At 38.5% G+C, this 14,210-nt stretch overlaps 1 protein-coding gene across 20 annotated transcripts in view; it reads left to right on the forward strand.

Moving 5' to 3' along the window:
* MEIS2 (Meis homeobox 2) overlaps positions 1-14,210 on the forward strand; it is a 202,042-nt gene that overhangs the window by 183,281 nt on the left and 4,551 nt on the right. For all 20 annotated transcript variants that reach the window (XM_005603161.4, XM_070272288.1, XM_070272299.1 and 17 more), the window contains exon 10: positions 13,117-13,175. In XM_005603161.4, the coding sequence (XP_005603218.2) occupies positions 13,117-13,175 (59 nt within the window). The remainder of the gene's footprint in view (positions 1-13,116; positions 13,176-14,210) is intronic.

Here is a 14,210-nt window from a genome sequence, read left to right on the forward strand (position 1 = left end):
TTTCATTTACTCATTCAGTTATTCGTTCATCCAACATTTTATTGAAGATGCCCTATGTGCTTGACGCAGTCACAATAACATAGATTTAAGATGTGGTCCCTGCTCTCTAAGGCTATCTAGTGGGAGGCTGGACAAGTAAATTGTGATTGTGGTATTGAATAAATGCTGTGATGGGCCTATTAGCTAGGTGCCACTGACTAAGGAGATGCTTCTTACTCAGATTGTGGAACCAGGGAAGTTACCTCAAAGAGATGTTCTCTGATAAGAATTTTGAAGGATGCGTTGACCAGATGGCCATGGGAGAAAGGCAATCCCAGACAGAAGGAGTAGTGCGTTCCTAGTTGGTTAGCATGTTAGCTTTGTACTTGCTAATTGCCTTTTTGTTTATTTGTACATTACCTAACTCCAAAGTAGGGATCTGTGCCAGTTAAACCGATTTCAAAATGAAATTATTTTTTGATAGATGATGATGTTACTTTACTGTGAAAATGGAGATCATTCAAATGCCATCATTTCTATTTCTAATAGTTAAGTTAAATCACTTTAGGAAATTCTGATAGATGTGAAATATGAATATGCTCTAAAAATTCATTCAAATTGCGGTACCATGCGTTTGCTTCTTTGTCATGTAGCTTTGTGGGGAATGTCAGAATCAAAGGCTGATGTCTTTATTTCCCTGCGAATCGGAGAAAAAATCCACTAACTAACCCTCTAAAGCTAAAATGTTTAAGGACTAAAGCAAATGTGGCATAACTGCTGGTTTGCTAAGTCTCTTCCTATTTATAAAGATATATTTTATGCCTTTTATGATTACAGGATGATGCTAAAAATTTTGTGAGTAATAATACCGTCACATTGGGAAGACTGCATATAACATCTCTGAAGGAGATGCAGAATGCTACCTGGCTGTCAAGTCAAAGTAAAAACTGTTTAAGTTATTATTAGGAAAGGCAGTCAGGAAATTTTATTTGGAATTTGGTCTTTGATGTCTGAACATCATAAACGTGAGGACATTAAGTCATATGTTGGTGAATAGGTTTTTTTTTTTTTTGCTTCTTGATGTAATGGGATATGTTTTAATAATTTTTAAAGATTATTGTTAGATGTATAGCTGTTAGAACTATAGTTTATTTAAAGTGACTTTAAAATTTTTAGATCTTCAAGTTTTTTTTCTTTGGCACCTGAACTAGTTGCCAATATAAACTGGTTAAATAGCATTTGGTTTAAACAGAAAGACTGTAAGATATATGCATATTTATGATATTTTGTTTGTTGGATCTTTTTCTTAATATTACTTGACTTTCTGTGTTTTAATCTCATTTTTTCATGTTTTGGGTTGAAGCCACTCTAAAGCTTAACACCTAGGAGATTTCTCACTTATGGTTCCCTTTAAAAGTGCTAAAATCTCAGCCTCTCCAACAAGAGACCAAGCTACAATTTAAAGCAAGCAGTGGTATTGATAAAGGGCCCTAAGAATGTGGCCACCTTCTGCTGGTATCTTCTGCCACATCTTTTCTTTTAAACCAGCAGGAGAATTGAAAGAAGGATAAGACCCTGGTCCGTCCAAACACTTCTGGCTTTCCAAGCTGGTCTTCTGAAGTTTCCCTGCTGCTTTAGGACAAGGAGCCCCGCAGACAAATGAAAGGGCCCTGGGGACATTCGCATGCATAGCACCTTCCCTCCAAACACCAAGTGGCTTTAGATGGCTGGTGCTGGGGTAGTTTGGACTGAGTTGAAGAATAGAGACTTGAGAACCATTTGTTTCCACACCATTTTGGGTGAAGTGCTATATTTTTCACCTGAAAAGCCCATTTAAAAAGGAAAATATGTTTTGAAAGGAGGACACAATTTGGAAGCCATCACACTTAATGGAGTCCCTTTTAAATGTAACACTTTGTCCTATCAATTCTCTTCTAAATTAGTTGTCACTACCTAGAGAAGACCCACCCTAGATTGTCTTATGCTATTGCTTAAAAATATACAGTCTCTTTTATATAGTTTCCTATATCTAATTTTTAAAACTCTCTAGTAAATTCCATTATTAAGTATGGAGTGGAACACAACTTGTGTAGTAAGACACAGTGTGACGGATGTGTTATTACCATCAGCCTCTAAACCTAGTCACACCAGTTATCTCAGAATTAGAAGAAAAAGTAAACTAGGCCTAACAGAAATAAAGCCATAACCACAGAGGTGTTTACTGACGATTGACTTGGCCAGCCATTATTAGATAGAGGACTTTGTAAATATGGAGGATATATAAAAAGGAAATAATTTTTTTGGAAGTAAACAGGCGGTTTATTATCCTTGTTGTCACGGCTCTGGAATGTTCATATAGTTTTGGAGTTTTGAAGAGATTAGAGGGTTTTGAAGTTAAAGTCACTTTTGCTAACCTTTCACTCTTCTTTTGTCCTTTATCTGGAGTGGGCTGCATAGCTTCTCAGCCCGAAAGTCCCGCATCAACTCAATGGTAACATTCAGAAATCTGAGTTTGCCTCTCCACCACAATAAATAGGAATTCCTTTTCAATTTCCAGTTCTCATCAACTGTCTACCATAACACACCAAACATAGATTCTCGGGGTTTTCCTGTTAGTATATTTGATATTTCTCTCTCTTTGCTATCTAGCACAATTCATCAGCAGTTCTCCCAAGCTAAATGTCCCACTTCTTCTTCGTTTCTACCACCTTAATCTGGGTTCGCTTTATTTCTCTCTTCTCCTTGGATTAGACAATAGCTTTAGACCTTCTCAGCTTCTGCCTTCTCATCAGTGCATCCTATACATGGCTCTTGGAACAGATCTTCGTCAAGCACCATATTTTATCATTCCAATATTCAGGAATTCAGTTTGTCACTCAAGAGTCTCCAGCAGAGTAGGAGAAACGAGGTGATGTTGGTCAAAGGGTACAAACTTCTAGTTAAGAGATGAATAAGTTCTGGGGCATCAAATGCACAGCATGGTGATTATAGTTAACAGTACTGTACTATGTACTTAAAAGTTACTGAGAGTCGATCTTCAATGTTCTCACCACAAAAAGGAAATGGTAATTACGTGACATGATGGAGGTGTTAGCTAATACTATGGTGGTAATCATTTTGCAAAATATAAATCTATCAAATCAACACATTGTATACCTTAAACTTACACAACGTTCTATGTTAATCATATCTCAATGCAGCTGTGGGGGGGTGGGGGAGAAGAACTTCCACCAGCTTGTCTGTTAACCATAGCCACCTTTCCAGACCAAAACCAAAAGCCAGTCTAAATTCACTTCTTTCACTCACCTGTGCACAAGAGGGGCCATGGTCTGCCTTGGTGTCTCCGTGCATACCATTTCCTTAATGCCTTCCTTTCCAGTATTCTATGCTTTTTTCATCGGGTTCAACTTTCTTCCTCCAAGAATTCAGTGATTTACCTCCATCTGACTTTTTTAATTGACCACATCACACTTATTTACTGAGTGTGGACCGTGTTATTTCCAGTTATTATGTATTATCAAATTGTGATTTTCCGTTTGTTTCTATGGGTGTGAAGAGGAAAGATTTTTACATAAACTCCATTTTCAAAATTTTAAATATCTATATGGAGAGAGTCATATAATTATATATTTATGTATTATATATAATTTTTTTATTATATACGACCATGTCATATGTTGTCACTAAATTTGTCTTTTGTTAAGTATTGAATGTGTGAAATTTATCAACGTGTGACACATGTACAGATTACTATGGACCTTAAAAACTATTTATTCTAATTTGTTTAAGACAGAAAAAGGATGAACAGGTGCCAGCCTGATGGCATAGTGGTTAAGTTCGTGTGCTCTGCTTTGGTCACCTGGGGTTCGCAGGTTCAGATCCCAGGTGCGAATGTACACACCACTCCTCAAGCCATGCTATGGCAGCATCCCACATACAAAATGGAGGAAGATTGGCACAGATGTTGGCTCAGCAACAATCTTCCTCAAGCAAAAAGAGGATGATTGGCAACAGATGTTAGCTCAGGGCCAATCTTCCTCACCAAAAAAAACAAGGATGAACATAAGTCTTACCTCATCCCTGCTCCTCTCCTCTACACCTTGCTTTGCTTTCCTGACCCCTGTTCTCCCCACTCTGGAACCTTGTCTCTCTCTGGGATACACACACTCTTCCAGAGAAAACATCTACTGGTGCAGTTCTCTCAACATTGAGGAGGTGGGCGCTAGTAACTTTTGACTGACCAAGGGGTGACATAAGATAAAGCAAGAAATGAGACTGGTGAAAAATCTCTATGGCCCCTAGAAAGTGAGAAAAGGGAGAAGAGAGGAAACACTAGAAGGTGGCATGATGGAGTAGAAGTAAGGATTTTTCGTAACTGTGCTTTTTTCCTTTGTTTTCAGCATTCATACCACCCACAAAATTCCTGTCTTTGACCTATGTGGCCTATGTAGCTAAGTATTTTAGAATTGATTTCTCTTTCTCCAAAATATATATATATGTGTGTGTGTGTGTGTGTGTGTGTGTGTGTATACAGTATATACACATACCTACACATATATATTTTATATATACACATATATATATACCCTTATCACCATTCCTCCAGCAGCAGCACAGAAAACCTAGCTAGGTGTTAATCTGTGGCAAAGTTTATTGCCTGGTGTGTGTGTGTATATACACACATATACATGTATATGTATGTACGTGTAAGTGTGTATATACCCACACACATACATATACATACATACATATGTCGGATGACTCCTCAGTTTATCTCAGGGCCACATTGCTTTGTGTTCCACTTGGTTGACAGGGCCTCTCTGACCTGACAGATTTATCCACTGAGAACAGGATCATGCATATGAAATCAGTTTAATTCTTAGCAAGACAATGCATATGTCTTATGTAGATTTTATTGTCGATTTTTTTCCCTGTATGTTACTCAGGGAAGCCTATGTCAGTATACATTAGTGATAATGAAATCAACATTATGGCATCTTTGATATTGCATTTGCTAAAGCCTTGCTGGCTGTTTAATTCAGCTTTTAATGATTGATATTATAGATAGTGCATATACACTTTTGATGGATCTGTTTGCTCACAGATTTTTATCCTTTTTTCCTTTTTTCTCATCATTTTTTCTCTTTGATTTAAAGAGTGTAACGCCATTGGAGAGGAAAGAGTTCAAATGTGGTCATCATAGGTTGGTGGCACCAAAAATAGAAACTCACTTAGGGTAAAATTTGCTGTCAGGAGAAATGGAGCGTTCTTTCTGAACTCAGGAACGCGTGGTTCATGCGAGCTTACTTGTGGATGGTTGCTACAATAAGGCTTCTTTCATACAGGTGTGTTTATGCCCCAGGCTTGCTGGCCACAGTCCATTCCATTTACAGAAGCTGAATTAAACAATAACTACCGCATTGCAAAAAATGGTGGTGGGGGGGGGGGCTGGGAGGGAAAGGTGAGCGTCAAAGGAGATGCCTGAGAGCTTTGTTAGGGCCAAGAAAAACCCTGTTGCAGTTGTCAGAGCTTGTTGATGTTGCTGGGAACGGCACTTTTTTTCTCCTGGATTTTGTGGTTCTGCCTTAGGAAAGAAAGTAAAATAGAACGGAAGAACAAAGTCCTACTCTATAAATCAGCAGCTGCTCCTTGCCAGATCAAAGGAGTGACATTTTTGCTCCTGGACTACTTGTCCACTTGAGGGCTTGACAGGCAGCTAACAGCTGGCCTGCTAGACTGTATGGGAGAGTCAACCCACATCTTCTTCCGAGCAGATGACGAGCTAATCAGAGAGATAGCCAGAGTACAGGGCGTGTGAGTGCACCTTGATCTCCTCGAACATATCTGAGACATAATTGCTAAACAGCTTGGTGCATTTTTGGCAAGTTAATGCTTAGGTGGTTTCCACTGAGAAGTAGGATAGAGAAGTAATACTTCAATCAAAGGTGATCATGAAAGCTAAAAAGAAACTAGATTTGTCGGGATCTTTTCCTCTTAGAGTGAATTAGCAAATGGCTAAGAAGATAATGAGAACTAGCTAAAATGTATGTAACTGATCACCAAGTGACTGGTTGATTTTTCAAAGCTCCGTCAGGCTAGAGTGTTCAGTTAGATGAATAGGTAATTGGTAATTGGTAAATTGAAAATGATTACTCCTGCTTTTTATGCTCATAGAATCGAATAAAGTTGTGGATATATCTTCCATGTCTGCAAACAGTTGTTTGCAGAAGCACTATAAGGTGTGTAGGTATACAGATCTGGAATTTTAACGTAAGTAGTAAAACTTTCAAAGTAATTCAGTTTCTAGTTGATTTATCTGCAATAAATCATGTACAGGATGAGGTAATATACTACAACTTATGTCTATTGACTTAGTATTTTATCTTTAAGAGGCTAGATCCTAGGTATGAATAGCTGAGGAATTTTGTGTATTTTCTCCTCCCTTGCTTTCAAGTAGCTTTGAAAGATCACTTTTATAGTGTGTGATAAATAGCCACGTATGAATAATCTGATGGCATTCTCTAAGAGTAACAGTGCTTTAAAATCATAACCTGCTGGGATGTTTTGTTACAAGCCATCGAGTGTGATTATACTTACAAAATAGTGTTTATTGTTGCTCAGTATTATAAAGGAAATAAAAGATAATTCCCTATTTTAGAGAAAATTCTCAGATACTTTTATTAAAAATCTCTACTATTGGCCATATGAGCCTTAGTCAAATAAGATGCCAAATTCTCCAGGTCACCTTTAAAATTTTTTTTAATTATAAAAATGATCATACTTATTATTAAAAACTCAAACAGTACAGAATTACATGAAAAAAGGGGGGAAATCTACCATCTTCTTCCTATCTATTCCTATGAAATAACAGTTTGCACAAAAACATTTTATTGGCCCAACTTTTCCTTTAGGAGGTACAGATGGAGTAAAATGAATTAAATTATTATAAACTGTTTGTTGCCGAAGGCAAGTGACTAAAAGACTGTTTACATCCGAGATCACTAAAGAGAATAGTACATCCATTTTCACAGCTAAGGTTCACAGTTAAAACTTGATCTTTGCAAGTTTCTACTCTTAGGCAGAGTATTAGATCATCTATTTGAGATGTGATCAAGAGCAGGACCTCTCAAACTTAAATGTGCATGGATCACCTGGAGATCTTTTAAAATACTGATTCAGATTCGGTAGTGCCAGGGTGTGGGCAACTGTATTTCTGCAGTTCTAACAAGCTCGAAGTGATGTTGGTATGCCAGGTCCATGGAACACAGAGTTGCAAGGATCGAGAGAATCATTTAGAGAGCGTAAGTCAAAAATAGCTCGCCCCGCTACCCAGCCCCCCAGCAGATGCCTGCTGCAGGGTCTAAAATCTCCACCATGGCATTATACATTTGGATTAGCTGTGATCTCTGGAAAGACCCTACTACATGGACCATGCTACTTGTAGAGGTACAACACATTATTACTCCCTTATCAACTCAGCATGGATTTGCTTAATAGTCATCCACCTAGTCTTAATTATTACCTATGAGAGAACAGAGCTCTTTAGGAGGGGACATTGGATAGGCCCATTGTGAGTGTAAACTAACATTTAATGAGCCCTTACTATGCCAGGCACCATGCCAAGGGTTTTACATACAATACCACCCTTGATCCTCAAAACAATCTGGGCCCAACTATTGCCCCAGTTTATAAATAGGAAGCACACTGAGGCTTGGAAGATTACGTAGACTTGCCCAAGGTCACACAGCAAGTAAAGGGTAGAGAATATCGCCCATGCTCTTCGTCATTTTGATCTATGAAGAATTCTGGAATACGGAACAATAATTGAGAGAGGTTTGCCCAAAATAGGGTGTTTTAGTAAAGAACCTATGTGAGCCCTCATAACTTTAGGGAAGAATTAGATAAAAGGTGGAATTTTGAAAGAACACAGTAGAAGGTCATCAAAGATAAGCATCACCTCCTTGGTAATTTCACCTGGGGCCTTTCATGTCAGCATGAAGACTACACTACTCCAGGTGTATTCATAAAGCTATGAAATGTTCATGATTCCAGATTAATATCATGTTTTCATATTGTAAATTTGTGAGTATTAGTTCATGTGTTTTTAGAGTTGGAGACAAATCTAGTATCTATCAAATTATAAATTAAGCTGTAGTTCAGGGAAATTAATTATGAGCTGTGAATGTAGCCCTAAGTACCCATGAATCACCTTCATTTACCTTCTTTTGCTCACGGTTGTCTGTGAGAAAAGACCCATTGTCTGGCTACCAGTGAAATACATGTTTTCCACATGACTCAATCATTCATGTGCCCAAGTACATGTTCGAAGGCATTAAACCTGCTTAATTTACAGATTTAACCATTTTAACGTATCTTACTGAGAAAACTCCACTCATAGCCATAACCACGACACAGAAAAAGACTCGCTTTTTTTGTGAACTAAGAAAAAATGAAGAAACTTGATAACTGACTTGCGAAGGTTGAGGCTTCATTGTTTCAAGTACCAAGGAATAGCAAGCTCTGTGAATAAACCCCCTCACTGTTGAGTCCCGGGGCTGGGGAGAGTAGAGAAGCCGAGGTTTTTCATTTTTTAACAGGTCCCCAGTCACCAAGCTGCCTACAACACCTCTTCCAAATTGATCTGATCCCTCTTCAACAGTTCAGCCCGTTTTCTTGACCAGACCAATCCATGCAAAAGCTTCACTTCGGGAATTGCCGATTCCTCCTCAGTGTTCAGGGCTGGCAGCTTTCCAGGTGACTCCACGGAAGCCTGCACTTTCTAACAAAAGGAATGCTGCCAAAAGGAGTTGGTTACCAGGTGTGGCATGAAGTTAGTGAACCAGAAAGAAGGGATTTATCAGCCATTTAAAAAGAAGTAGGGAGGAAAGAAAGAAAGAAAGGAAAAGAAATGTCCCAACAATCAGGAATGACACCTAAGCCTACTTCTATCAATCTGAAATATGCTTTGGAGTGAAAAGAAAAATCCCAATGGTCAGATTTCAGTTGCAGCAGAGTATGCAAAGCTGAAAAGTTTGGCTTTTCCATAGGGGGTCGAGGTGGGGCTGTGGGTAGAGGGAGATCTCCAGGAGACATCTCTCCAGCAAGACAGCAAGATGAGATTTCAATGATATTTTGCCATCTTGGGTTTATTCTTTCTAATATATTTTTTCATCTCTAAGTTGACTCAGAAAGGCCTCATGATTCTTGGAAAGTCATTGAATTTATTTCTATAATTAAGTTATTTTTAAGCTAACAGTCTTAGTATATAATTTTTAAGAATCACACATACTAATGCATTTTCTATTTTAGTAGAATTTAGTGAGAAAGTAGATAGTCTTAGTAGATGCTCTCCAGAGCCTTTGTGTGAGCCTGGATCTAACTTTGTGTTCAATACAAATCAATGGAAGTAGTGTACTTTAGGGTTCTCATTCCCTAAGGAGTCACTAATGGAATTATCTGTAGCCCTTAAAAAAAAGTCACAGTGAGGCGAATGAAATTTTTTTTTCTAAGTGAAACCTGAATATGGCACTAGGCTTACTGGCACATTTTATTTATGGCATTTATCATGGATGGCACGTTTTACACACAAGTTGTACAAACCTCAGAATGTTTTTAAGAGCTATTTAGTATCTAAGATGACTTTGTAATTTCAGGTTAAATTGTTTGTACCAATAAAGAAGTATATTATGTGTCCTCAACTTCAAAATCATTCTGGGATGACATTAAAACTTAGAGAACTTTTTAATATCAGATACAGATGAAAAACCTAACAGTCTTTGGATTGGAAATAACTTGTGGGGGTTTTCATAAAAGTTGGGTGCAGCTTGCTGCATTTTGGTTAGTTGGATGTCTTCAGCAATTTTTCAAATGTTTTGGGTTTGGCAAAGTCCAAAATGTTTTTGCCAAGACCCTCTTTTCCCCTTATTTTTTAAACCCGTGTGAAATTCAAGGATAACTTAATCCATATGTGTCTGATTCATTTACACTTAACTCATCAAAATGTTATTTTGTAAGACCCATTTAATATCCAAGAAACCTTTTGAGCCTTTTTAAGACAAGTCTTTTGTCTTTGAACCAGTGAGTTGCATTTTTCCATATGAATGGAGCTTAGACCTTGAAAGATTGAAGATCAGTTGATTTTCAACTTAGACTCTTCAAATTTTAAGTAGAACCAAAACTTGATATTCTGTTTACTGCTGAAGCACTGAATAAGGTCATTTTAAAATATAGATCAGATGAAGTGGAAAAAGAAAATTTCATGTCATGTAATTTTGGGAAAAGACTGTATTTGGAAATTTTGTCTTAGTAATATTAAAGAAATAAAAATTATTCCTGGTTTGATTTTTTTAGTCTATAATTAAATGGCTCCACTTTATGTACATTAGTGTGTTTTCTAAGAGTGACCTGTGGATCATTAGTAAGGGAGGTAATTCCCTTTTTTACTGTTTAATGTGTTCTTACAGTCAACTCATTAATTGTTAATTTTAATAATAACATCCACGGTGTTTATAAGATATCCCATGATCAGGGAGTTGACAATTGGCAGGAGTTGTATGTTAAGAGATTTCTGAAAAATTGGGGCCCATATGTTTTTAAAATTCTGTGTGACTTGAAAGAATGTGGTAGAATTATGAATCTGGCAAGATATAGCACTATGGATCAAAAACATTGTTTGAGAACAAAAATTCAGAGAGGCTGAATGGAACCCAAGTGGAAAAAGCAAAAATCTCTATGACCCTTTCTCAAAGGATCCAGTGAAAACCTTCAGAGGCTTCTATGCGTATTTGTTTAGTAGAAGTGGGCAAAGAAAGGCCATCGCCGTAACTGCTAGTGAACATCCAGTCCATGCCATGGTAACTAGTTGAAAATGTAATACTGGAGTGGCATTTCCAAGTTCAGCGCTTCTATAAAGACCTGCTAGCATACAGAATGCTTTTTTAATGTTCTGCATTGTTGTGTATCCCCCATTGAACAACCTTTTGAGCGGACCCCGTTTTTACTAATGTAAACATTCTGACGAGTATCCAAAGAAATGACCTTTGAGTGAACCTCTAACCTTCCCCGTAATTATTTGTTTGAAGACAGTGTGGAGTTCTCCTGCTGAGAACTAAGAACCATGAGGCCTTGCAGCTCTGTGAGTAAGGGAGTGTTTGGGCGAACTGGAGAGAAAGACATAAATAAGGGAACAACCTCCAGATGTAAATAATAAAAGAGTAAAAGGGTGAAATTAAAAAGGGAAAAAATAGCAATTCGTTTTACCTAAAGAGTTGGCCTATAGGAAAAAACAAAACTGGGATTAGTAGCACATAAAAAGAGGTGAAACCCCTGCCATGTGTGTCCTCCATTAGAAACTTCAAGGAGAGAAAAGGTTTCTCTGGCTCTCCTGAGCATCTTGATGGGTCTTAACCTGAGCTGATAAAAAGCATTCCTGGGGGTAGAAATCTCGGGTCGGTGCTCCCTGGTCCCAGTAAAAGCAGTGGAGAAAGACCAGATAGTTAAGTCCCTTTTCTGATTTGAAAGATGCTCCTGGAAAGCCTTGCGATCTATCAGGTCAGATTCGCCTCAGCAACACGGAAGGCGCCAGGTGGGAAGAAATAGACAGTTTCAGTTTCAACCCTCCTTTCATTTTTACCTCTGTAACCCGTCACTTTCTTCCCCAAACCTAAGGGAGTGTAACATGTTTGACAACTGAGCTATACTTTCTTGAGTACGAAAGAAGTTCGTTGTTTTGCAAACAAACACCATATGCAAAAGACTCCTTTGGTTTTCTTGCAGCTATTATTCTCCAGCCTAATTGTATTCCCACTAGAGTGCTCACAGGAGGCCTGAATGAGGGTGGGCTGCTGTCCTCCTTGGAAGGATCTTCATCTGGGGACTTCAACTCCCTAGGAATGCAGCGCTGCCAACACACACCCGAGTTTGCTGGCTAATTTCAAAGAATGAGTTTTCAGTTCCTGCCGGCAGCCCCATGTGGACTCATTAGTCATTACGTCCCCCTGCACTTAAGATTGGAAACTGGACATATTGGGAAATGTCATAAATGGGTATATTTTTAAACAGCAGTTAGCTATATGCTAGGCATCCCCCTCCCTGTGTGCCCCACCCCCCGAATGCACAGCCAGTGAATCCTGCGCATCAGCTCAAATGCGTGGGGAAGGCACGTCATTAAATGCACAGGGACAAGGGTAACTCGCAAATGGTAGAAAATTGTTTTGTTTTTATTAAATTTGGAGAAATAAAGGAGATTTCTTATCATCTTACTCTGTTTGTACATGAATATTTGATGGGCATTATTAAACATTAAAGTAACATGAAGTAGGCACTTATTTTTGGATTTCCAACAAAATTAGATCCAGGCTTCTCCACGAAATAACTGCCTCTCCTCTACATTCCTGTGATTCAGCCACCACCTGATTCGAAAACGTTGCTTGGGCTCTAATATCAACCATGTGTACCTGAGGTGCTGTCTTTCTACTGGGTTGAAAGGTGGCTGGGTTTATGGTTGGCAGTTACCTTATCCCTGCCTTGGGTGTCCCAGCTTCGACTGGAGAGGCCGCCCCCAGCTGGCACTGACCTCTAAATGACCCCTAACTTTACAGGCTTAAACTGCAGGAGTTGCCGAAGAGCAGAAGTCTTTCTGGCCAGCACTTATTACTGCTGTGTTGGTGATAAAACTTCAGACAGCCTAATTGATGGCTTTGCTGACCTAACAATACCTTGTGAAAGCAGAGTGCCAGAGCCTGGTCTCCATTTATGACCAGCTGCAAGGGGAAGCTGGGTCACCCTAGGATGGGGAGTTTGAGGAAAAAGGAAAAATCTTCCAGTCTGTGAACTTTAACCAAATTCCAACTTGTTCAAGAAGCAGAAGCACAATTGCAAATTAATAGACGTTTTCGCAGGGAAAAAGTTTTTACCCTCCCTGAGCCTGTTTAGCAAGTCTGCCTTCAGTTGGTTAGGAGATACCGAAGGAGATGATCCAGTCTACTATTTTTGAACATTGAAAGGAAAAATGGCCTTTGAGTTATAAAGATAATTTTCCGTAGATGTTTGTATTGTATTCTCCGCAGCGTTCGTGCAAAGGTGTTCACAGAGCACAGAAATTGCATTTGATGACAGGACTCCTCTGCTCTATTTCAGGTTTATTAATGCCCGAAGAAGAATAGTACAGCCCATGATTGACCAGTCAAATCGAGCAGGCAAGTTTCAACTGGTGTCTGTATTCATGCCCCACAGGCACAAAGCCTCATCAAGCTATACTTTAGGAGTTTCATCACCTGGTAAATAAATGCTTCCATCAGGCATTCTGGGAGAAATTTTTTTTTTAATGTCCCCAGAATTCCATTCTAGGAAGCAACTTCACTAATTGGTGCTAATTGGAGATTTCCCACCCCGACTCTACTGAAACTGCTTTTTATTTTCTTTCTGAATTGGTAATTGGAACAAGTATTAGTGCCACAAGCAGTTTGTTTGACTGTGAGCTCTGGAATTACTCATTGCTTGTCTGCATCCGATCATTAGCACACTCTCATTTTCTTGTTACCCACAATTCCTTGGTGTATGCGTTGCTTTCACTCCTGGAGCATCCCCTGTTAAACTCATTGTATCCATATCCATTCATTGGCTTTGACTATTCATAATATTCTGTTAAAGCCTGATGGGCTGCATTGCCAGCATCATTTTATATTAGAAGGTTATTAACTTTGTTTAAAATGCTTCGCATCCATCCCACTAAGATACATGTGGGTTTTTCTCACAATATCTCTTGGTTTCCCTGAAGCAGTTATAATACGGTACTGGCAGAACCATACCTGTGAACTCCTAATAATTCTACTTTAAAATAGCCATTTTCTTAGTTTACTGAGGAATTGTGGTGTCCTGCAAGAAGATCTATAGGAAAAAGCTATTTTCCATGTGGTGATGACTGTTGTCACTAGCAAGGGTGTCAAACGCTGGAGATTAAAATGTGACCTCAGTTTAAAGAATTTAAGAAAATTAGTTTCCTTTGGCAAAATCTCCCTCGTAATGCTGAAATGTCATTCTGCTAATGGAGACCAGGGGGCCTGTTGAAGAATATAAAAAACAATTGAAATGTTTAGATTTTCTTTGGTATGGGTAACAAGGCAAATGTTAGATTGAGTCTGTATAACCTTGTAAAATTGTACTCAAATTTCAAATGTTTGTGTATATTATAAAATTTTTTTATTAAGCCACCAGAGATGGCTGGATCATAA

The sequence above is a fragment of the Equus caballus genome, chromosome 1 (assembly GCF_041296265.1).
Source record: "Equus caballus isolate H_3958 breed thoroughbred chromosome 1, TB-T2T, whole genome shotgun sequence".
In the NCBI taxonomy this organism is placed as follows: domain Eukaryota; kingdom Metazoa; phylum Chordata; class Mammalia; order Perissodactyla; family Equidae; genus Equus; species Equus caballus.